The sequence below is a fragment of the Rhamphochromis longiceps genome, linkage group LG15 (assembly GCF_057381845.1).
Source record: "Rhamphochromis longiceps isolate RC_006_pf linkage group LG15, R_longiceps_female_GT1.1, whole genome shotgun sequence".
Classification (NCBI taxonomy): Eukaryota; Metazoa; Chordata; class Actinopteri; order Cichliformes; family Cichlidae; genus Rhamphochromis; species Rhamphochromis longiceps.
The window spans coordinates 4,627,913-4,653,376 of NC_140571.1; the positions used below are offsets into that span (position 1 = coordinate 4,627,913).

A 25,464-nucleotide genomic window follows, 5' to 3' on the forward strand; every position below is an offset into this window, starting at 1 on the left:
TGCTTTGTTTCAAAGTGACAACCAAGGAAATATTAGATCAGACAACTCAGACTAACAGGGTCAGCAACAGTGCAGCAAAGGGAGGAAACAGGGTTTTACTGAAGTTGTTCATTTGCAAGTAGGGGACTGTTTGAATTTACTCAATGGAGACGAGCACGAGTAATGTAGGTGCCAGTGTATCAGGTAACAGACACAGACTTAATTACTGAGGAGAGATGATTTCTAAGACTGGAGTGAGGATAAATTTAGGATGACAGACTAGGCAGGACGGAGTTATCTGGGGTTATTAGGAAAAGCGAACCGGAGAGCAGGGTTGTTCCTGAAGGGCTTCTTTGATCTGTTCTGCCAGCTGATATGATTACCCACGAGAATGGCCAACAGAGAGCTGTATCATGCTGTGACCATGGAAACAGTGACCGAAAGAGGCAGAGCGTGGAGCGCGGAGCACAGTGTGGGGAGATAAGTGTAGAGAGCAGAGGGGAGAAAAAAGGGAAACATTCGGTTAGCATGACAAAAAAACTAGATCATTTAAAATTGCATTAACCTTTCAGAGATAAGAGCGTATAGGCCGACATTCAGGCAGGCCGACGGAAAATTAAGATCTGCTGCGCCTCAGCACAGGAAACCATGCTGAGAGTGGGTTACCAAAGCTATGTCTACAAACTAAGCTGCACGACACAACAGGGCCAACAAGTGAGTTCTGAATACAGGTGCAAAGGAAGGAATTACTCCTACTGTTAGACTCAAGCGTCTGGTTTTTTGTTTTCTTCTTTTTTATAGTGTACTTCATATGAAGAAGTTTGGAAGTATAATTCTGCAAAATGGAAACATGCCTGATTTAAATGATATTTGGGATTTAAGTTGTTCTGCAGTAGTTTTACTTTGCATTTGCTTAATCCTGAATGTTTCATATGATGCACAGGTGGAGACATTAAGTGATGCCCCCTCAGAATCAAAGGATCAGAGGATAACGCCCGCTGAGAACGGACTGAGCCACACACCCACTCCCCCCAAACCTCAGTCACTGGTCAGCCACCAGCCTCAGCCTGCAGGTACTAAAACAGCGTACCTGCCTTCATTATCATCATCATCGCTACACATCCACAGTCAAAAAGATATTCATGCCTGAAAGGCTGACTTTGAGTAATTTTGTACATTTTTCATATCATTGTGGTATATACGAACAATCTTAAATTTAATGGAATCTGGTCAAACTAAATGTATTTGATTAATGTACATTTAGTTTCTAACTAATTATTTGAATAAGTAAATCTTTGATATAATCTTGGGGAATATTATTTTTTTCTTACTGTCTGACTTGATTTAATATATATAACAATGCATTAGATTAATATAGATATCGCTGTTTGTACCCAGTTTACTGACTTTACTCCCACTTTAACTGATCCTGTGAATTCTGAACAGGCTCATTAAAACCATCAGTGAAGACTGAAGACATCATCCAGAGTGTTCTCACGGGTGAGCTTCTGATTGCTAGATCTATAGTGATTTTACTGATCTCTGTTCCTATCTTTATTTGAAATCACTTCTTATCAAAATTAAGTATTTATTAGACCTTTTGACTTGATTTGCAAGATAATAAATCCCTGTGTTGCCCATATTAAGGTCATATTTCTTTGTTCAAGATTAATTATTCATGGTTGCTTTTGCAGAGTAACAGCACTTTACTATTATGGCCGTCTTTAGCGATGGGAAACAGTGTAGTAAACATATAAAAGTTTGTTGTACAGTAGTTTATAATTTTTTCATTAGAAATCTTTTCCCTTGACCTTTCTCTTGTATTTAGAACTGGAGGCTCAGACAGTGGAGGAGCTGAAGCAACAGAAGGGCTTCATTCGGGAGCAGAGAAAGCAGTACAAGGAGATGAAGGAGCTGGTTCGGAAACACCACCGCAAGACCAGCGAGCTGATCAAGGAGCACCAGGCTCGTGTGTCGGAGCTGCAGAGCCAGCATCAGCGTCGGCGCTCTGCCCTGCAAAAGAGCCATAAAAGAGATGGTAAGAAAAGGTAGGTGGCCTCCTTTTCTAGTGTTCAGTTTTACTTTTATTTGCCTTCTTTTTGTTTTTGAAGTCGTCCCCTCCTGCTCTGTGTCTTTAAAAGAAATCCACTAAAACACATCCATGCAGTTAAGAAGAATAAAGTTACTTGCACTTTTTTCCTATACCAGCTCCCATGTAGACTCAGTGTTGTGTTTCAACCAAAAATACAATTAGTAACAAGCTCTTTTTTCCAACATAAAAGCTACTTTGCTCCCAGAGCAGGTTGCTCCGCATGTTTGATTTGGAAGATTTTCATTTTCTTCCTGACACATCTCTAAAGGGATTTGTTTCTCTCCTGGGATCAAACTGAGGATCTTTTGCTTGTCAGGCAAATTTGTTAACCACAACACTATAGAGAAGTGTGGAGTCAGTGGCACAGCCCTGATGAGCCTCTGATTCAACCTGTGTCAAAAGTGCAGATTTCTGACTATATTCCACATTTTAATTTTAATAGTGCTATTTTGTGAATTGTATTGAAAATTTTCATGTAAGTCCTAAACCGCAGAAATAGACTGAAACTTACAAAATAACCACACATGTTGTTGTGCACACATCTTACTGTAAATACCACAGAAGCTTTTTACATATTTTATGAGGTGATAATGATTCTGTTAAACTATGTAAAAAAGTACATGCAAACTCAATATGCCACACCACAGTGGAGTGCATACAGTACTAGTTAAAAGCAAACACAGGTATTAGTTGCTGAGCTGTTCATAGAATTTTAATGTTGCATAAGACTTCCTCCAAGTTTCAGGCATGTTCATGTCCAGAACAAGTGTCTATATCACAGACGCCACCTGCCCGGTCTTTCTTTGTGTTATAAATAACTTCAAACACCTAACATCTAAGTTTTTACCATCACTTCCTGAGAAAGTGCATGAAAATAATATTTTAATGTGCAGCAGACATGTGGTCAGAAATTTAAAGTGAACCCATTATTCCTCTCCTGATTTTCGTTCACATTTTCTTTGTTTTACATCAGTGCTGATTAATTTGCTCACAGAATATTTTCCCCAAATTCTTCATCTTTTGGCAAATGTGAGACGAGTCTTTGTGAGTGCAGAAGCCTACCTGCTGTTAAACCCTCTGTTTGCAAAACATGGCCACACCAAAGTTGGGTGGCGGGAATAGGAGGAAAAGAAGTAAAATAGCTCATTTCGGACAGGTGATGAACTGAGCTGCTGCACCAAGGCCTAGTACGGGAGAAATAATCATTTTTTATTATTTTCCACATCATGCAAAGGTAATCTAGTAGGTCATGTAAATAAATTTAGGAGTCAGAAGTGAGCATTATAGATTAGTAATGCTCTAATGATTCTAACAGTTACTGCATAAGATACTCTGCTGCGATTGAAGTATCTATCTTAACTTGTGCATGTTTTGTTTGTGTGTTTGCACGCATGTGTCCAGTCGGTCTGAACAATCTCTGTCCACACTGGATCAAGAGCTGTGTGACCTGGACCAGGAATGCAGCCAGAGACTGGCCGAACTGAAGGAACAGCAGCAACAGCAGCTCCTCACACTTCGCCAGGAGCAATACTACAGCGAAAAATACCAGAAACGAGAACACATCAAGCAGGTACTTCTCCTCAAATCCGACAATTAATTATGTGCAGATGTGAAGAAGACCCTCGTCTAGACCTGTCTGATACTGTGTGAATAAACCAAGTCTGTAAATAAAGACAGTAATCCCCTTTATGACTTCTCATCATTATTCAGGCCAACTTGATCTGAATAAAACTTAGATGAAAACAAAAATTATGTTCTGTGTAATTTTCATTTGCTCCCAGAGCGGATGTCGCTGCGTGTTGCAGTCATTTTTGGCTGTAAATCACACAGGCTGATAGCCGTAATCGTTTAATACTCTGGTGACACAGTGTGTAACACTTTGAGATGGAATCACTGGCACTGCCAGAGGAACATGTGAATGGAAAAATTACAAGGGAAATGACTGTTTAGGAAGTTTTCCTGGCTCATAGCTTTGGTTTCTTTCCCTTTGAGCTGCTAATTCAGCTCAGAAGGAAAAGGAAATAATTCAGTGCAAGGAGCCATTGATCAACGTTCAAGGGATCCTTTGAATTGACCAGATATAGTAAAATATGCGTGAAGAGAGGGCAGGAGAAGGTCATACACGTTCACATATTTGAACTGTGAGTCGAATAAATAACACTAATTGCAGATGAGCAAATGTACAGACTTTTAAAACTATTTTGGCACATGCTCTTACAGGGACACCACGCACCACTTTATTCTCTATAAGATATCCCTGATCTCCATTCCCCCTTTTATTATTTTCTGGGACTGCTTTTAAAATGCCATTTGAATGCACAAACAAAGCTTTAGTTCAGTTAATTCCGCACGTATTCCAGTCAAAACAATTTTGCAACCTTTCTTATAATTATCAGTAGATACACACTGCACATAGATGAATGGGAGATTGAGGACCTAATGTACTAAGTGATGCAAATTAGGTTGATGCTGCAGTATCCAGAATGCACAGGTGAGAGTGGAAAGCTTTGCATGTGAGCTTTAATAATGTGATCTATCAAGATCAGTGCATAACAGGCTGAGTAACCTACCAACTAAACAGTGTAGCTCTGTTTTTCTGCAAAAACAAGACGTTAATTCATATTAGTGAAGAAGAATTCTGATGTAAAAGTCTTGTTTTTGTTTAATTTTTTTTTGCACGCCACTCACAGCGTTGGGACATCCGTTCTGATAACGTCTCATCCTGGCAATGCAAATAAATGAAAACACTCTTAATGGGAAGTCCAACAAATACAAATGCAAAGGGATCAGCCACAAAAACAACCCTCTCTGTGCTTTTCAATCAGAAAATTGAAGCTGCATATTTTGTAGTTTTTATAATGCCAAAGGAGAGATTTGGACTGCAAGTGCTCTGCCTGTTAGCTGCCTATTTATAGACATCACACCAATTCTGAAACTTGTCTCCATACTAAGCTTGTATGCCCGTATGGACATGCGCTCCTATGCACTTTCCCCAGATAAATAATTGCCAGCTGTTGTGTTCTCACATAAACATCAGTAATATAAACAAGCATGTTCTGTATGTAAAACTGGGATAAACAGATCCCACACACAAATAGGAGCTTGCACTGATTTGTTTTGGATAATGTGCTGACAATCTCCAGCTGTCCTAAAGCTCAGAAAAGCAAGTGCAGACTAACCACAGCATGAATGCTGCTGGGTCATCCCCCTGTAGAATATTCCAGTCTTTGTTTTGCTGCCTGTGCTCAAGCTCTCTTGTGTGGCATGAAAAAATGAATGTATTCTGCTCCAATACCCCTGTGCAGTGAGCAGAGCGCAGGTGTCAGAAAAGTTTGTCCAAGCGTGGAATTAAAAAACAAAAAAGCTTAATGGAGATTGTTGTTTACAACATCTAAATGTTGTTTAATTATGATCAGAACTACAGCAACGGTCGCTTCAGTGATATATTATTTATGAAATAAACGATTAATTAAAAAGCTGATGTTTTCTGTCACATTTTTTTTGTTCTCTGTTCGTTCTCGTCCCAGTTGGTTGAGAAGCTGACCAGTATAGCAGAGGAATGCCAGAGCGCTCAGCTGAAAAAGCTCAGAGACATCTGTGAGAAGTAAGGATGGATACAGCACGCACTCTTATTCACTGAAACAAACAGAAATCACAACATTATTTTTTTTTAATTGTCCTAACATCAACAGAGAAAAGAAGGATCTTAAAAAGAAGATGGACAAGAAAAGGCAAGAGAAAATCAATGAGGCCAAATCCAAAGACAAGAATATGACAGAAGAGTAAGTGTGTATTTGGAAATATTAGGATTAATAAGCTGTTTCTATTTGGGCTTGGGTGTTTTAATTGTTTGACCACTAGGTGTCACCGTATGTTAAATATTTAGTTAAACTCTGACTACTTGCTTGGTTTGACTGATGATAAATCCTCCCCACAGAGAGAAGCTAGAGATCAACAGATCGTTTGTCAATGAGGTGGTGCAATATATCAAACGGGTAAGCGAGCAGCGATAGAGCTGTGGCGTTACAGAGCACTTAGAGCACTGAAAAATGGTGCTCTTTTTGCAAATTTGAGAAGATTTGCCTGAAATTTGCATCTACTTTATGACAAATTCACTTTATGATATAATTACCTTATACTGTGTGTGTGTGTGTGTGTGTGTGTGTGTGTGTGTGTGTGTGTGTGTGTGTGTGTGTGTGTGTGTGTGTGTGTGTGTGTGTGTGTGTGTGTTTTTCTAGTTGGAAGACGCCCAGAGTAAAAGACAGGAGAGGCTACTGGAGAAACACAAGGACATCCGCCAGCAAATCTTGGATGAGAGGCCAAAGGTATTATCTTGACCAATATACCAAGTAAATAAAATCTAAAATGCAAAAAATAAAAGTCAGATATTGCTCAAAAGAAGGCTTGTCAATCTATGTCTGGGCGTCTTCTACATATCTATGTATATATGGTTTCTATATACATATCTATGTATACCTAAAAACTATTACCAGACGGAAGAGCAGCTGAAATGATGTAACGACAGCTCAGCATTGCTGATATGTCCCCTTTGTCCCACATTAAGGTTGTTGGGATCTGGTCACCCTGTGAATTGGTTGCAAGGTTCACAGCACACCTTGCAGTCTTTACCTGTGCAGATAAAATAATTTGTAATTAGTAGAATAGTGCTTTTCAAAAACATGAAGGCCTAGGGGTGCTATAAAGAGTGAATGTAATAATACATGCATATTTGACATAGATGAAGGCTCAGTTATTTGTTTCTTGGTGCAGGTTTTGTAAAAGTTGCACAAAAAATATGTATGTAGTCTGTCTCCTTTTGGCCTAGTATGTTCAACCACTAGATGGCGACCTGCACCAGGCTTTAGTGCTGCACTGAACGGGTGTGCTATAATATATGGTGAACGTTGTGGTGTATGAAGATTGTATTTGTCTCTGTTTTCAAAATGTATTATATGATCCCTTGAATCTTTATGCTAATATGCAACCCAGAGTTTAAATATCACTACTGCTGGTTGATGGATGGTACTGTGAATCACAATGAGAAAGTTGTTGGAAAATATTTAATTGCCTTGCCGTGGGTGCACAATTCCTCAGCCGTTATTAGTGTGCTTCCTGCAGGTAGGCTGTGATGCCATCATGCCACTCTTGTCAGTAGTGAAGTGGATACTCCAGCATTTTCTTGCAATGCTCTATCTGTTTGGGTTGCAGAGTTTCCAACCATATAATTGTCATTGTGATTGTAGGATTACTGTGCAGCTGCGGAGCATGGTAAGAACTTTGTTGCATCCCAGTGTTGAGCACTAACACACCGTAAGTGTGGCAGTATTAATATGCAAGCTTGTGCATACACCTGGGCTGCTGCCCAGCCAAAAGTAATTGTGCATTGAATGAGACCCACAGTGCATTGCTGTGATGAAGAATGCTGCATTAGTAAATTCAAGCAAACGTGTCATTGATTGCAGGCAAGAGAACAATGTGAGGAGAAGCAGATTGGGCTGTGTGTAGTGAGATCACACTGCATTTATCTGCTCAAAATGAGTCTAGGCAACATCGTCTGTACACAAATGTAATTACAATTACACAGTATTTGTTGTTTGGCTAGTACTAAACACAAACATGGGCATTTATTAGAGTCATCTTATTGAGCTCTTGCTATGATTTAGATTTTCTTGATTATCTAATGCATCTAAGTTGTATTACATCAGCTGTAGTATTGCACAGAGAAGTGTCACATGGGTGTGTTGCTCCTATTACGCTTATACATCTTTTCCAATGAAGTGAAATGACAGCAGGAATTTACCGTGTCTGCTCAGTGTAGTTTTGTTTTGTTTTTAGGCATAAATCAGAAGTCTTTAGTTGGAGACAGCTCCATAACCACCCACACTCAACGTGACAGCTCCTTGTTCCTTTGAAACCACTCGGAGTTGAGTGTGGGAGGTGCAGCACTGTACAAACATCCAGCCCAAAGACTCGCAGGTCTTCTGTGTCTTTCCATAAAGCTGCAGTAGGGAGACATGAGGAGAGAACGTCAAGGTTGAGACATGATTGTCGCCTCGTAACTAACTCAGGCTGTTGAACTTCCCTCCTTTTCATGAGGACTTTATTTCATTTCTGGAGCTTCTTGTCAATCTGAGTTCAGTATGAACAGTCAGCACTGATTTGAGTTTTGTCATCCTGTGTCATCGGGGTCTCATCGACACTGAAGTAGCACGGAGATAGAGGGACAGTTTTCAGAAGGTCGTTTTCTTTGTTGTCACTTTTGTGTTTTCTGTTACTCTTCGCTCATTGTTTCCCCACAAAGCTGTAGCCGTATCCACCCCCGAACACTTTGTTGCAAACTATTCTCCAAATAAGAGTCTGCACCACCTCAAAGTTAATCTTGCCTGCAGAAATCTATTATGTACATAATAATCATCCAAACTGTGCAATAGCTGTTCTCATGGAGTGATGGTGATCTGTATGCGGGATATGCCGATGTCAGGGGCCAAAACTCTAGAGACAGCACGCTCAAGATAACCCCGGGCTGTGTTTGTTGAAAAATTCAGGATGCTCTCCATAACACTAGTATAATGCCCAGTGATAAAGGGACACTTCTGTTCAGGGATCGTGTGGTTAACCGGTATTAACGTTAAATCCAATAAAGTGTTTTAATGCTCCTAGTAATGGAATATTACTAACAATGCCTGTGCACTTTAAGTGTTTTTGTTGATTAACATGAATCATGGTTTCATTCCAATGGGATTAGATCTCTTTCCAGTCCATAAAAATATGTAACTGAGCACCCTTGAGAAAGTCACTGAACCCAAAACTGCTCCCACTGAGCAGGTCATTGGCCCTTCATGGCATCAAACACGCTATGTGTGTGTGTAAATGTGTGGGATTGCATTCTTCAGTACCTCTATAATAAATGTACTACAGTCTATGCAACATGATATCTCCGAAGTGTGCTACTCAGACACATAAACACAATGGAAAGACTTAAGGATAGGATGTTAAGGGCTCCAGTGGGGATATATTCAAGTCTGGGCTAATGCAGAACTACATTTGTAGTGTGTTTCCATTGTGGTATGTATTTATGAATCAGAGAGAGGAAAAGTGCCCCCTTTCATACAGTTCTGACCCAGTTTCTCCTCTTGGTTCAGAAAAGCTACTAATGGACATGTTGACCTGAGCGACTTGCTACAGTAACATCTGTACATGTGCAGCACATGTGTGAGCTCACATACATGTGCTATACCGAGATAAAAAATTAGCTACAATATTTATGCAGTCCTGTTAAATCTTGCTTAGGATTTGATTTTTGGGAGATTTGTTGCTCTATGCTTTGACTTTAGCATTAGCAGCAGCTTGCAACTTGTGCTGCTGCTTTTTCTGCTGCTGTTACCTGCTGGTAGTATGAAGGTCATGTACTAAACTGAACGAGAAGCAAGAGACAAAAAGAGAGACATGACGGGTTGTGTCATCACTCCCAGCCTGTGCACTTAGGTGTTACTGTCCTGTTAATGATCCAATCAAAATAACCCCAGGAGTCAACAGTGCACAGCACGCTGGCAAAAGGCATTTCCGCACACTTGAAGGCTCTATATCCTGGCCTGCTGCTTTTTTCTTACTTAAGGCCACATGGTCAAGGTCACATTGTCCGCAGAAAGACTTTGCGCCTCGTCTTGTTTATGTTCGTTCCACTCGATCACACCCGATCTTCTAAAACTTACTACTTTGAGTCTGAAACCTGCGTTGGAGCTGAAGATTCAGATTGATTCTGGGTGTGACTTCATACCCAGATTTTTTGTTTATGTGGATGTAGTGTGAGGATTCTAGCCTTCGTTTTATGATAGGAGCAGACTAAAAGCTTACCAGGGCATGTTGTAATTACTATGTACCAGTCATCCCTTCACACCTTATTTGGCTGTGAAACGAGTATGAAACAGTCAGAAGGCAATATGTTTCACAACATGGCGCGTTGGTGTACGCTTGCGTATCGTTCGAATTACATCTTTACGTAGGAGAAATGCTTCTTTGTTGCCTAAACGAAAAAAGGAGGAAAAAAATATCTTATGGTGTCTCCCTCTGTGAAAGCCTTGAATGCGCACACACACATAGGCACACACATGCATTCGTTCAAGAAGCAGGAGTCCTGTGCGGTCGCCATGGAAACTCAGGACCCCCCCCACTCTCTCTCTGCCTCGCATATCCTCTTCTATCCTTCATGACTCTCTGCAATCTGTTAATTTGGAACCAAGTCTTCGTGACGCAATTTCAGGGATGCTTGCTGGAGGTAGAAGAAAGCAGCAAGAGGAGGAGGACGGGTGAGGAAAGGGGAGGGAGCAAACAGGTTGGAGGAGATCATGGGAGGGCTGGAGCTGAATAGGAAGGAAGCTGGTATATGGCCTTCTTCTCTCTCCCTCTGTCTCATTCTATGTCCCTCTCTCTGTCATTGGGTGATGGGTGGCCACCATGTTCCCTCATCACAGACTTTGATCTGCATCATCTCTCTCTGGCGGGGTTGCATCAATAATGCACTTTTTCCCACACAGACACACACACACTTAGAAACATACAGGGAACACTGAGTGCAACCCACAGGCAGTGAAGTAAAATCCATTGTATATGTGTGCGTGCGCATACATGTGGCATGCTTGGTTAATCTTCTGCCCTATTATGCCAGCTGCTATTTTAGATCAGTGCTCGAGTGTTCATTATGTATGCCCACATGTGCTAATGAAGCTCTCTCGACTTGTGCTCTGTCTAAGGAACGTTGAAACTTTTCCTCTCAACAGTACGGTTTGGAGGACTCTGGAATGAACATCTTAAACTTTAGCCATTCTGCAGCATTAGAGAGGAAGGAAAAAACAACAAAAACACTGTGAGGACAAGGCAGTAAATAAAGTTCTAGATGAAAGTCCATTTTAGTTGCTGGCGTGTTTTAGGCATATTATAAGTTTTGATTGTTTAAAAATTGACGAAATTTTGGCAAAAGTTTCAGTGTGTATAATTTATAGACTAAAATAATCAATATAAAAGCACGGCTGTTAATCAAGTACTCAGTCTGTTGTCTTAACACCACATTTTACATTACAGTGCTATACACCTCAAAGCCAGTGTCAGCATACACAGGGTGAAATATACTATTACTATATTCTTCAGCAGCAGCTGGGTTTAATGCCACAATAGTCAGTGTTGTGTAGCAGTGTGATAAACCCATAAGAAATTCTTGCAAATTTTAGCTCTGTGTTTTGTTTTTGGTCCCTAGATTTTTCCTTTTTTTAACCATGTTGGTTGACTCCCGTTCCCTACAACTTTTTTTGTGGTTGCTGCATGCAGCTGTTATCTTTAAAAAGCAAGATTTTTCCCCAAGGCATTGGGAGAAACCACAACGGAGCTGAAATTGATGGTGAATATTAGACTGCTGTTATGTTTAAATTTTCATTATCTCTATGGAAATTACTGGGTAAAAAACAATAATTTTCTCCTGAGTTGCATATGGCCGACAACATCCGTCCCCTGTAGCATACCCAGCTTTATTGTGTATTTTACTTTATTTAGGACCATAATTAATAAATTCAAAAGGAGGATTAAATAAAAAAATAATTGGCCAAACATTTTTTAGAAACATGTTTACTGAGGTAATAAATTAAGTAGACTTGTTTTTGCAGCTTGAGGAGTTGCCCCCTGCTGGCCATTAGAAGGAATGCAGGTTAAAGGCACATAGTCCTTTCAAATATGCACTATATTGTAAAATGATTGTTAACAAATATCATATATTTTTGTGGATACTACTTTACTGTGTCATTCTACAAATTACAATCAAATTTCATATCACAGTAACATGGATGTGTTAAAACATGCATGCATTTATTCAGCAATCTTTTAGTTAGCATCCACGTTAAAGGTGAAAATGTCAAAGTACCGCTGAGCACATTTCACAACTGACATTCCCCTTTGAGCCAGTCCTTTTAGGGAAAACACTCATTGCAGTACATAGTGGAGGTATGCAGGAGTGTTTTTAAATTCTTGGACCTGAAGAAAAAAATCTCTCTCAAAAAAAGGAAAGGAAAGCAGCAGATAAATTATCTGAAAGGAGCCAGGAAAGGGCATTCACACTAGTGATGGGTCGTTCGCGAACGAAATGGCTCTTAGAGCCGACTCTTTGACGTGAACGACGCGAGCCGGCTCCTTATCGCGAGCCGTCACGTGGGTTTTTTTTCTTTCTCTCAGCCTCTCTCTCGCACTTTTTTTCCGCTTCACTCTGCACGCGAGCCTTGTGCTTTATGCTGGGCAGAGGGGGGAGGGGCGGTAGTTACACTCAGTAGCACAGGAACAGAGCCAGAGAGAGAGAAAGAGAGGCAGGGACAACAACATTAGAAAGGTATAGTAATCATCCACAACTATTTTCAGTTGCAGATGATAAAGGATTGAGAAAGTTTATTCATGCAGGTCCATATGACAGAGAATATGCATGTTCTTTTAGTTTTCATATTATAATTTATATTTAATTGTGTTGTGGTTTGTAGTGTTTTGTGTTCTTTTCACTTTAAATTTGTGAAAGGAAAAAGCTGAAAATTTAAATAGTTAAAACTTGAAATGTGAATAGTTGATTTTTGTATTATATGATTTATTTATTACATTTTATGTGGAGTGAATAAATAAAAGTATATTTACGGTGGCCCCTAGAGACAAAGCACATACAAACTTCAAATCACGTACGAACTCTGAAGCATGTACAAACTCCAAAACACGTAAAAACACGTACAAACTCCAAAACACGTAAAAACTCCAAAACACGTAAAAACACGTACAAACTCCGAAGCACGTAAAAACTCAGAAGCACATTAAAAACTCAAAACACGTACAAAAGACAACAGAAGTGCTCCAGGATGCTGGGCGCAGTGTTGAGCCTTTGTTATCTTGTGGCTACACAAGCCAGCAAGTACCAACGACCGGATTTGGTGTGTGGTAATAACAGGTAAATGAACTTTTTTTTAAATTATTTGAATATATATATGAGTGCCTGTGTATAAATACACAAACAATACACACATGCTTTCAATTGTGTAATTTAAGTGATCTAGTAGCTCGGCTTTGGAAGTTCAGTTCATGCTAGAAATGTGTTTTGGAGTTTGTACGTGTTTTGTCTCTAGGGGCCACCGCATATATTTATATATAAACATATATAAATAAAACCACTTGTTTTTATGTTAGTAATTCCTTTTGTGCATAATTTTATATTATTGTTAATAATAAATTAATTAAAGCAACAAAACAACCTGAAGAGCCGGTTCGGAGCCGAAAGAGCTGGCTCTTTTTAGTGAGCCGAACCGAAAGAGCCAGATCTCTAAAAAGAGCCGGAAATCCCATCACTAATTCACACACATATGTGCACCGAGAGAGGGTTAGAAGGTGAGATAGATGGAAAAGGAGCACATAATTTATCCTGAATAGTTTCTCTCTTTTATTACTGGTGTTGTTATTGCTGTTGCATTTGGACTGCTGCAGTTCATTTTCATTCTTATGACCAATACAGTGGAAAGAAAGTAAATTTCTCTCTGCCCTCCGTCTCGCACAATCGCACACACACACACACGTCTTACTTGCAGTATGCACCAGCATGCAAAGATGATAGGGTCGTGACCTTTTCTTATCTCTCAGATGTGGGTTTAGGAACTTGGGTTTAGTCTAATTAGAGTCTGTGTAGTGATGTTAGTAGGCTAAATCACAGGATCGGGGTACATGCCTCGATACGGAGTGTAAGTGTGAGATTTGCAGGTTTTGCTCCGTGTCACAGAACACTTTCAGCTTCACTGAAACGGTTTAGAGCAGCAAGTGGTTAAAACCTACTTTCAAAGCCTGCACACCGACGCACATCATTCCTTAAGACCTGCTTGTTGTGACAGTAAGATGAGACACTGTTAACATAGCTGTGTGATGTATGTGTAGTGCAGCTCTTTGCCAGTTGAGGACTTTTGCAATGCCGCAGCAGGCGTTATGTCATGGCTCAAAGCAAAGAATTAATTTGGCTCTTTGGAGGCCTTCTCTGAGTCCCCCGATAGCTTCTCAAAATGAGGACAGCTGGTGAAGAAGGTCACCGAGTGCTGTATTTTAAGAAAGGCAGAAATGTGTGCATGTGGTTTGTTGACAGATGACTGGTCTTCAGAGATGAGATACAGATTTAAAAGCTGGCTGGAGAACTCTAGCTCCTGCTGGTTAGGGTGTCCAAACCGAAGCTGGACCACACGTACATAAATGTGATCGAGCGTGAGCACACAGAGCATTTGATCATGGTTGCTTATGATTTCAAAAGAACTATATCTTTTAACCAGACCTGGAATTTACTTGTCACCATAGGAATTCCAAATTTTGATTATCCAAAACTTCCCTCTCCCAAATCCATTAAGCCTGAGGAGTAGATTTCAATCACGTCTTCTCTCTGTGTACTAAACTCCTGTGATTTCTCCTCTGCCAGGCTGATAAGATATCAGCTGGAAGCCACAGATCACAAGAAACTCTGAAAATACCACAGTTCTCCCTCCTTCTTCCCTAATCCATCCATCTTTCTGTCATTCATTCATAGACTGTTCCTTTTGGTAAAAGGAAACGGCTGTCTTCATCTCTCGTCTCATCACTCTAACAGACGGCCCTTTGCTTCTGATTACACGCACACACCCCCGCGCACGCCATGCGCTCACATGTTTCTCAGAAGTGGCTGGCACCCTTCAGACTTCTCTGCCCTCTGCTCCCACCTCCCCGTTCTCATGAACCAGGGTGTCATCAGATGGGAGAAAAGATGACAGATTTAATCAGAGGGTGTTTGTGCCTCAGCAGGCAGGGTATAAAAAAAAGGCTGCACATGCACAAACACACATGCGAGCACACAGGGCGAGCAGGCTGTCCCACCCCTAAGTAGGTCATGCGCAGTGAAGAGCAGGGGGGGGGGGGAGCCGTGGTGCATCTTTAGCCATCTGGTTTTGATGTGTTGGATGGCTGCTCTGTGAGACCCACGGAGAGAGAAGAGAAAGGCAGAGAAAGAAAGATTAGAGTGAGAGAGGGATGGAGGAGCCAGGGAGGCATCTCTCTGAGAAGGTGACCTTGAAATGCTCTGCTTGGTGGTGCGGGGGGAGCAGGCTCTGTTTTGCCACTCAAAAACATCAGAAAGAGACAACTGCAGAGCTTCCTTAATTTCAAACAATGAGGCACAGATGCAGTTGAGTTACCTGGCTGATAGATTTTTACATACAGATCTGTAACAACGGTCATTTCAACTAAATGGAGAGAAAAAAGTGGTTTCTATGCATTAAGCATCATCGGTCTGTGAATTTCAGTGGAGACAGGTTAAAATCCACCCCTAAAATTAGATAACTAAGTTTAGATAACATGGCAGCAGACTGAGAAAGTGAGCTATTACTACTGAATACCAGACATCTATTTTTGCAACTTAATTTACACAGCACGTAGAGCTGGGCGATATGAGATTTTTTTCATATCACGATATGTTTTTTTCATTTCAGGCGATAACGATATCTATCACGATATAAGCCAAATAACTATATTTGTAAGATTTAAATGTGCCGTTGCTCACAAGTAAAATGTGAAATAATCAGCAGCTTGTTTTTATTTAAATATTTATTTCCCATAATAAGTTCAACAGGGTAGATGTACTTAAGGAACATGAGACTTTTTCAGATAAATAAAGGCAAATATTGCAAACTACACAAAAGGCAGCCGCTAAAACGTTTAAGTTTCAAAACAGAACAAACAAAAACAGACTAAATTGTCAATTCCACTTAGAAACAAAATATTAATTCTAAAAATAAATCTTAGTTTGTTTTACAGAAGAACAGACAAAATTGACTAACTTTTGTCAATATCAAATAAACTGAGAACTAAAAGGAAATTCTCAATCTCTCCTTGTTGTATAGCTGAGCTTTTCAAACAGTTTTAACAGTTACTTTAGTCTGACAAAAGCCGAATGACGAATTAGCGCTTCCAGTCAGAGACTGAGGCTACGTCCACACGTACACGGGTGTTTTTGAAAACGGAGATTTTCCGTTTTCGTTTTAAAAAATAATCCCGTCCACACATAAAGGCAGAAATGAAGGAAAACGCTGCTATGAACATGCCAAAGCAGCAGGTGGCGCTAGATTCCTAACCGTGCAGAAATGTTGGCCAATCAGAAGTCTAGAAGCCTCGGTGGGAAAAAGTAAACAAAGCTGGGGCATAGAAGCAGAACAGAGTCGTATGTGTGGAGGGACAGTAACTGTGTGTATATGTAAGCATTTAAACACTGCAGAGAGTAGAATTAACAGTATTGTAGAAATTCATTTCACCGAAACAATAACGTGGCGCACAGTGTGACGCATGCACCAGTTTATTGTATTTCCAGACTTGCTTTCGGCACAATTTACAGTGCACGCTACTCTGTTTTTTGTCAGACTTGAAATAGCCGAAATACCTTCACACTACGGAACTTCTATGGCTCTTCCGTTCGACAATCTCTCCGGCATTGGAACCGTCATCTGTTTTCTCTTTGGTCACGCTCGGTAGATTATTCTAGTCGGCACACTCATTTCCTCCATTACGCGCTGGCTCCATTACCCAGGGCAGCTGTGGCTACAACCGTAGCTTGCCTCCACCAGTGTATGAATGTGAGAGTGAATGAATAGTGGCATTGTAAAGCGCTTTGGGTGCCTTGAAAAGCGCTATATAAATCCAATCCATTATTATTATTATTACCCACTGCCTGCTTCCCAAACAAACACACGTGCGGCTTGGCACTTGTGCTGTACGTAACAAGTCACGCGACGTGACGCTGCGGCTGTGATTGGTTCGGCTCTGCGCTACTTAGTTTGGATTGGCTGACCTTTTTTTATTATTTATTTTTTATTTTAAGAGGACAAGAGCGGCGAAGTCTATCGCGATAGCTTAATTTCTCTATCGAGTAAAAGTTATATCGCGATACATATCGTTATCGTTCTATCGCCCAGCTCTAACAGCACGGGGCACTGCAGTAAGCTTCTGCAGCTCTGTTTGCAACTTTTACCATTTAATGTGTTGTCTCAACTAGAGTAGACGTAAAAAAAAAAACACATTTTCAGTCCCAAGATTTTAGGATTGCACCCAAAATTAGTGCCCCTAGGTGTGATAACCATCCAGAGACTAAACAAAATAATATCAGTTTAATTTATATTATGGCGATGCTTCAAAGTGCTGTGAAGGCGAGCACTTTGTAACAATCAGGTTTTCTCATTTAGCTATGAAGGGCTCTCAAATGAAATGGATGTGCCATCTCGTGAAGTGGAGAGGGCAGAAAATTGTAAAGTCAAGAGAAGCATGGGAGTCCTTGACCTTCATCCGGACTCCTCCGCTCTCTCCGTCTCTCCCATTCTTGGCTATTCTTGCAAATATTTTTTCAGATATTCATTTGTGCAGTTTGCCAGCTGTGAATTTTCTGGTCGCCGCTATAATGACTGTATGTCTGGGGATTGGGGGGGAAGGGGGGATGGAGGGGTGTACTGCAGGTGAATCTATCACAGGAGAGTACGGCTTTGTGTTCAGCAGTTTATTCTGCCTGAAGTTCCTGCAAGATGAATATATCTCTCAGTTTTGTCGCAGCAATATTTGCTTCCATTCATTCAGGTGAGACGTGCATTTGTATTTTTTTCTAGTTAGATGCTGGATGCTGTCAGTCTGTAGTGGGGCCCCTCATTCACTCAACAGCAGGGACCAGTATCTCTAAGACAAAATATTGATCCCTGCTAAGTCTTGGTGGGACTCAGGTACTTTCGATCTCGCATTGTGCTGACGTGACTGTACCGAGCTGTGAGACTTTGACACCATTCATCTTAGCAGCGTTTCTTTTAATTACTGCTCTCCCGTGGGAGCCAGCCGAGTAGTTAAACAGAAATCAGCATTACAGCAATTATTGGCTCGCAATGACATGAATACAATCTTGTCATCTGTAATCATTGGGGGCGTCTATGCCTCGGAGAAAACAGCTTCTCCTTTCTGTTTCTCAGTGAGGGCAGGGCGGATACAGTACATGGATATTGTCGGGATCCTGGTCTGCCTCAGCAGATCAAGGTGCCTATTCAGTGCAGAATGTCACGGTCCCTATCTGATGTTCAGCATCGAGCCTTTTTGTTCAGGCTGTGTTATGGAAATAGGCATGATTCATGTTATTATAGTCTTTAGATAAGAGGCATGGAAATAACTGCAGCACCTACTGTATCCAAGCACTTACAATCCAGTGTAGACACTGATTGTTAAGGTTGCTGTAAAGGGTGAAAACTTTAAAGCTGCTCTAATGAGGTCGCTCATACTGATAACCCTGCAGAGAATTGTTATGCAACTTCCCCTCAGCTCATCCAGCTCATTGTTTTGGTCCCACAACATTACTGTTTGGTTCACCCTAGCCGTGATCTGCAGCAGTTCCAGACAAGTAGGTCAAAAAAAATCTCCACTGTACACCAAACAGGAAACACAGAAAGTTAATGAATCTCTACTGAAAATATATAAAAATTAAAGAAACAGACTTCTTCCATTTTGTGACATCTCCAGAAACTTTAGGAGAGACCTATTACTCTTCTTATTTTCAGTAATATAGTATCATCTCAGGCAAAGCAATCCCATCCACCTGCTGATCAAACCTCAAAGAGCTGTAGGTCGAACTCGGTTGGTGGTTTCTATTCATCTGCAAAAATGTCACAGTCCCTAGCAAGATACTGAACACTACATTGCTGATAATTGTTATCTACTCTGCACTGCATGTGGAAAAAACAAGTTGGCAAGATGTGTAAAGGGCCATATAAGAACCAGTCCATTTACCAGAATTGGTTGTTGGACCACACTGACATCATTAAATTTTCTTCATTTACGGATTCTTGGTTGATGTTTGATTTTCTTCCTCTGCAGTTACAGAGCGATCTGGACCAGGAGTACCAGGACAAATTTCGCCGGCTACCTGTGGAAATCCAAGAGTTTGTTCAGGACAGCAGCAAGGCCAAGCTGAGCGACGACAGCATCCATGGAAACCTCGTTTCCTCGTCGACAGCAGAGAAGCTGAACCACAAGGCGTCGCAGTCAGAGGACGACACGGAGGAGGGGTCGTCGGAACGAGTCTACGAAACCCCGCTCTAGAGATTTAACCTTGACCCTTTGGGACACTGACTGGTGGACGTGGTTATGGACACAGATTCTAGGATGAGACTGCCACTTTGGTCCTAATTGTAACCAGTGGGAGGATTAGGTCAAATCTGAGCCTGAATTGGTGAGTAGCGGTCCTCTCTGCGTAGAGTGCAGTCTTGTCCAGACACCTGTTTTTCATGTAAATAATAACCTTTTGTGTATTTGTATGTTACCTGTACGTTGTCGTCTCTTTCGGTACGGCCACAGGAGGTGTTAGGAAACACTAACTATTTGCAGGAAATAACTTACTTGAACTATTGCACAGAGAGAGAGTAGTTTCTTTTTATTATTTTTATTATCACGATGTTTGCAGTAGTGCTGATCAGAGAGGCGTGTCGTGCCAAGGGTTGGTATTCACTTCACAGTGGATTTTAAATGGAGTGTACTGTAAAGAAGTCATTATATATCCAGCCTTTAAAGCTTCCGTCTCTATAAGATTTAAATTCACCTTTACATATTTGCACTGAAGGCTCACTAAACCCTCTCTTACTTTAACCCAGAGGCACTGGTGGCTTGCTGGTTCTTGAGTTTGTTCTCACAGAACTAAGCCTATGCGTTGCTGCTAATTTCCTTTTTGTTTTGTTTTTTAAAATAATTTCTTTTGGGGGTTTTTTTTTGTGAAATTTGGAAATATTCTTAAAAAATTATCTGCCATTCTTTCTTTGTTCTGCCTCGTATTTGTTTTGGGTTTTTTTTAACAAGTTTGTGGACGATTCTGTCCAAAGAGGACAAGAAGGGAACGTTTATTTGTACAGTGTCTGCATGTATTTGAACAACTGTAAATGTTAACAAGTAGCTCTGTAGCAGAGATGTTTATTAATGTAAATCTATTTTCTCTGAAACATTTAAACTTAACCTGCAAAACAGTGGGCTCAGTGTGGCTTGATGCATCACTGCGGAATAAGCTGAACAGGACTAAAGTAAGTAATGACACACCCTGTTCTCTAGATGCAACGCTAGCCGGCTCCTGCTCACAGATTGCTCATTGTATTCTTTACCTTTGCCCCCTTGACTAAAACAAACCAGGACATTCAAACAGAAGAGGATCCTGTTGTAGTTTGTTGAAGCGGCCTTCCTCTTAACTGGTTCCCTTTGTACTTACAGGGAAACCTTGTGTGCACAATACACACAGAGAATGCCCACAGAAAATACGTCCCCCTCGGGCATCGTCATTATTTTTATTATTATTTACCCACGATTGGAGTCTAAAGCGGGGAAACTGTGGGGAAATGGTTGCATTATTTTCAATCAGGTGCTCAGTTTATATCTGCAGAACACCAGCGTTAACATGAACCTATGAATAACTGGACTCCTCCCCCCTGTAACATGTGAACTGTGCTAATTCATTAAGTTTTTTTTAAAACTTTCTTCCGCCCAGTGCCACCATGGGTGTGCCATTTGATATCGAATCATATTTCAGCTGATTTTCCTTTTAGAAAAAGAGTTGAAAGTGAAGGATTGCCTGACATGTAAGTACAAATACCTTCTTTTTTTTTTAAAGATGATATCAATGTGAGAGTCCTGTGCCTTTTGAATGGGTTTGCCTTGTTTGATGTTGAATGTGTGAAATGCATCATTGTTAAAATTGCCATTATATAATAATATATGAAGCTGTCTGGTATTGAATAGACCGTGTGCACTTTTTAGTACAGTACCACTACTGAGTAATGCTTGTAATGAGAAGTATTTAACATGTGACTCATAAAGGCAAGAGAGACATTTTTTGTTTTCTTTTATGTCTTGAACCACTTTATTTAACAGACTACCCCCCCCCCCCCCCCCTTCTCATCAGTGTATGCACTCTGGAAATGTAAATGTACGTATGACACGAAGGTTAAAACATGAAGCTGAGAAAAAAAATCTAGTGTAAAGGGAACTTGCTTGTAATTACAATAAATGTGGCTATTATTGTACTTTGCTGGAGTGGAGTTGTGTGTCTTTTGATTTGTTGTGCTGAACTTAATATTGTGTTGGTTTGTTTTTTTATTGTTACATCTTACAGATTTCATGTCTATGTATGTAATGTGTTACAGTTACATACATTATATTAATCCTTCCTGGTTTCAGTGGTGAAACCAATCCTGAGTTGGTGTTTTGGGGGGGGGATTCCCGGTAGTTACGTTTTTTTCTTGAAGTGTCTTGAACCCACAGTCCGTAACTCAGCAAAGGCAAAAAAAGAACAAAAATTGTGTTGGAAACAGCTTAATGGTGTCACTGCTTTCTTTTAAAAGATGAATCAGTGTCTGAAACCCAGTTACAGAGTATGTTTGGAAGCATCTGTGACGGGTATTTGTGCACTGTAGGCTGGTGGGGTTGTCACACTCAAGGTAATGGGCTGGCAGGGGAAGCCTTGATGACCTGCTTCCTGTTATCTCCCAGGTAACAACACAGCCTGCCTATAAATAGACTGTTCACTTCCTATTAATGGCATTGTAATGAAATTGGCTTCAATTTACCTGCTTCAAAACAATAAACTCAAAATTGTATTAGAAATCTGGTATTGATTATGTCACAATTGAAATAAGAACTAATAAAGTCTTTTTCTTCTGTCCTACATGGAAAATACTTTACAAGACAGCCTTGCTCAGTGCTACTCAGAGACACCATGGTTGTTGTGGTAGGCAGTGGCCGTTATCAGGTACCTGATGCTGCAGGTTTAAAAAAAATGGGCGTATCCACAGTGACATTAACCACTTGTTTTTGAACCTACCTTGAAGCCACGGCTTGATCATTATAGCTGTCGCTATTTACAATTTTGAGCAACACAAGTTGAGGAAGTGGTGGTTCTAGCTAGCTCGCCCTAAAGCGTACCCTGCTCTGTTGTCTATTTTACTTTACGTGTGGCCATAAATTGCAAAATAAACATCCCGTTGCGTTAAATAAGAATTTAAACCAGGAAGTGAGCTGATAAACACATCAGGAAAGTGTTAGCTGAGATCACAGATCAACTGAACAGTAGGGTAATTTTCCCAAACACGGCAATAAGAGCAGTTGCCACCTGCTGGCCATTTGAAATAATGCAGGTTTAAGGCAATCTTTTATGTACAGTTTATATCTAAAAGCAGTGTCTACATAACAGGACGTTTTTGGCAGTGGGGGTACCCGCAGTTTAGGAACATCTCTGAAGTAACCCTAACAGAAAACCTGCCATGGCTGGATAACAGGAGAAGTCATATAGAACTATTATGCAAAAACATGCATAGTAGGGTTGCATGCATGTAGATGTCCATAGCCATGTTTGGATCAACACCCATCTAGTTTGACTTTTCCTCTGCCTCAAAAGTCAAATGAATCTTAGGCTGCATCCATAGACCTATGGGCAGAATTATTATTGTTTGCACTTGGATGCAACTGCAGTAATATCTAATCACTCCATTTCCTGAATGTCCAGTGGTAACACTTATTTTTTCATCTTTAGCACATTTACAAAAAAACAAAACAAAACCAAAAAACTTGTTACACATTGTGTGAGCGTTGGTGAAGTCTCCCGTGTGAGTCTGTGTACGTCTGTGCTCACTGTGTCAGTGTGCTTGTGTGGGTGACTTTTCGGCTGTCTCTATTACATTTGTACGTGCTGCCAGTGTATGTGTTTTCCACACTACATAAATACTGTGCCCTTCTTAGTCTCAGCTCCACAGCAGAATCCCCACAGGCAGCCAGAGATAAGACAAGCCTAGTCGTCCATAACAACCACTGTGACCATTCAGAGGCCTCGGTGCATGTCGGCAACTAGGAAGTGAGCTAATTAACCTCAAGTTCAGGACGGAAGGAGAGCAGCTTTTTAATAAGATTCTCTGGGTTATAAAAACAGAGACGCCCCTCCAAACTCCCAGGAATAATATCGCTCTGCGTCTGTCCATCTGCTGCGGGGACGAAGAGAAGGAGGAGGAGGTGTCCTGTAACACCAGGACAGAGAGGAGAAGACCGCAGGATGCTGGCTAAGGTACACTGAGCTCTCTCTCACTCACTCACACACAAACACACACACATACATAGTTACATAGGCACAAAAACACAAGCAGAAACTGATGTGAATGTTTGAGTGAGCGAGTGAAATGCTAATCACTGACTGCCTCCACTCCTTGGCCCCCAAATATAATCTTAGCTCTCTCCACTTTCCCTCAACTATCATAACACAACCTTAATCCCAAAGTTATGAATGTAATGTTAACACTGAACTTTGCCTTAATCTAGGCTGGATCAAATTCGGATTGTGACTCTAATATTATCCGTACCATTGTTAAACTATCAGACCATGTCCTAAAACCTAAAAATGTCCCATTTAGAGGGATGAGGAAAGACACAGTGCCCTTGGTTTGCAGGGTTTTCCTCACTATACTTCTGTCATCATTTTTGGCCCATTTAGTCTCTGAAGCTCAGAGACTGCCGACTATTTTTTCCTCTAATGATGGAGTGGCTGTAGTTGCTTTTGTACCATTTAGGAGACTGATTGTCATACAATAATTAATTTTGAAAACAGTGTCCACTTAATGGGTCCTTGGAGGCAGGAATAGGCCTCTGAAAGCTACCGAAAGTGTCCTGTAGCTTTCTTAAACTTAACCTTAAAAATAACCTTTTTGATATTGTCTTCGGTTACACTCTTCACATCTTTATTTGAGTCAACTTTCTTCTTACTGCTGCTTGTAAACAGAGGATTTAAATAAGAGGTGGATGGAGCTTCTGTGTTTACAGTCAGAGCTGTGTGTCTGATCATATTAAGCCCATCCCCTCTTCCTTGACATCATACACAGCAAAGCATAGAAAAAACTTTGTGAAATAAAGCATATAGAGCACTTTGAAGCCTCAACTTTTGTCCCCCTGGGATTGCTTACATACTTACATCTAAATTCTGAGCTCATTATTTTAGACTTTGGTCATGTTTAATATGACCAGTCACCATTGCAGCACGTTATATACATATACATGATAGAAAATAAAGAACGGCATAATATGAACCCTTTTACAGAAATCCTGCATTATAAATCGGGAGGATGTTTTGACATAAGTGGGTTTGGGGATTGTAAGGTGCAGTATTTTTGGAGCTGCATTACCTCCATACTAAGCACTGCAAGTCATGACATCTCAAATAAAGCCGTCAAAGGAGTGTATCTTGTGCACACTAGCAATATTTTTTATGTGCATGCTTGCAGCTGTTTAGAACCAAAATATATTATAAAACATGTAAACATTAAATCAAGAAAAATCCCCCAAAAGCTTTGTTCTCATGTGACTGAATTTGTTTTTATACAGTCTAATGCCATTTCCATAGCTTTTATAATGCAGTGCAAAGAGATTTGGTGTGCAGCTCCATAGATGTTCAAAAAACGAAGTTAAAACTATAGAAATATGTATATATATATATTTTTTAAATTGCAGAACTGTAGCATCAAACACGAAGTAGTTCAGCAGGATCTGGTGTGAAAATGAATAGTGGATGATATCTAGACAACAGCGTCACAGACTGCAAACATATTTCCAGTTATTCATAGTTTATGTAAACCTAAAAATAATATCTTAGAAAAGACTGTTACCGTACATGAAAGTGGTGCCACTATTAAAACTAAGTGTCATAAAGTTGCTGTTGTGTCTTTAGGGGAAGCAGGCCAGCATCACTGTGACTTTACAAAGGGAGGAGGGGGGGGCACTGTTTGTCTTTATCAACGCATGGCGGCTACAGTAGTCAGCTGTTAGAAAACGGGGGCGGAGCTGGATCTGGTTCTACCGGATGACTCACTCCGTTAACCCAAAGCACACTCATTCACTCATTTACACGCACGCCACCGCGCGATCGCACACGCACGCACACACCCATTCGCGCGCAGGCACGTTAGGTGTGAGTGCAGTGTGTAGTGGTGGGTGTGGGAGGGGATGGGGAGGGCTGCCCGTCTGAAGAGGGGTTCCTAATCAGCGCGCATCAGCACCGTTCATTCTCCACTGGAGGGCGAGTGGTACAAGAACACCGGGACACTCCGGCGGGAGGGAGGCAGAGTAGACAGTCGGAGGGAGACGGGATAGAGCAGCAGCAGCTGGAAGACACGCAGACAGGCGGAGACAGAAAATCCCTACCCGGACCCTGCACAGCATCATTTTCTCTCCGCCGTCGGATTAAACCCCCTCTCCATCTCCAACCGCGAAACCACGTAAGAAACACACATAAAGCTTTCTGAATGCTGCCGAGAGAACAGTCAGAGTTTACCGCGTCTTAGGTTAAGGGC

The 25,464-nt window shown here is 40.9% G+C and overlaps 2 protein-coding genes across 7 annotated transcripts in view; both read left to right on the forward strand.

The window, feature by feature from the left end:
- The window catches only part of plcb1l (phospholipase C beta 1-like), a 129,974-nt gene extending 110,370 nt beyond the window's left edge, over positions 1–19,604 (forward strand). The window contains exons 25-34 of one of the 3 annotated variants that reach the window (XM_085381186.1): positions 923–1,052; positions 1,426–1,479; positions 1,808–2,027; positions 3,473–3,641; positions 5,599–5,675; positions 5,764–5,853; positions 6,009–6,066; positions 6,310–6,396; positions 7,315–7,339; positions 18,977–19,604. In XM_085381186.1, the coding sequence (XP_085237312.1) occupies positions 923–1,052; positions 1,426–1,479; positions 1,808–2,027; positions 3,473–3,641; positions 5,599–5,675; positions 5,764–5,853; positions 6,009–6,066; positions 6,310–6,396; positions 7,315–7,339; positions 18,977–19,209 (1,143 nt within the window). In that variant the 3' untranslated portion in view covers positions 19,210–19,604. Of the gene's footprint in view, positions 1–922; positions 1,053–1,425; positions 1,480–1,807; positions 2,028–3,472; positions 3,642–5,598; positions 5,676–5,763; positions 5,854–6,008; positions 6,067–6,309; positions 6,397–7,314; positions 7,340–18,976 lie in introns of those variants that run through there. The other 2 variants (XM_085381187.1, XR_014907475.1) reach the window with 2 other exon arrangements.
- A 5,533-nt stretch (positions 19,605–25,137) lies between these two features.
- plcb4b (phospholipase C, beta 4b) overlaps positions 25,138–25,464 on the forward strand; it is a 76,173-nt gene continuing 75,846 nt past the window's right edge. For 2 of the 4 annotated variants that reach the window (XM_085381770.1, XM_085381771.1), the window contains exon 1: positions 25,139–25,389. The gene's annotated coding sequence lies outside the window, so the exon portion shown is untranslated. Of the gene's footprint in view, positions 25,390–25,464 lie in introns of all 4 variants that reach the window. The other 2 variants (XM_085381772.1, XM_085381769.1) reach the window with 2 other exon arrangements.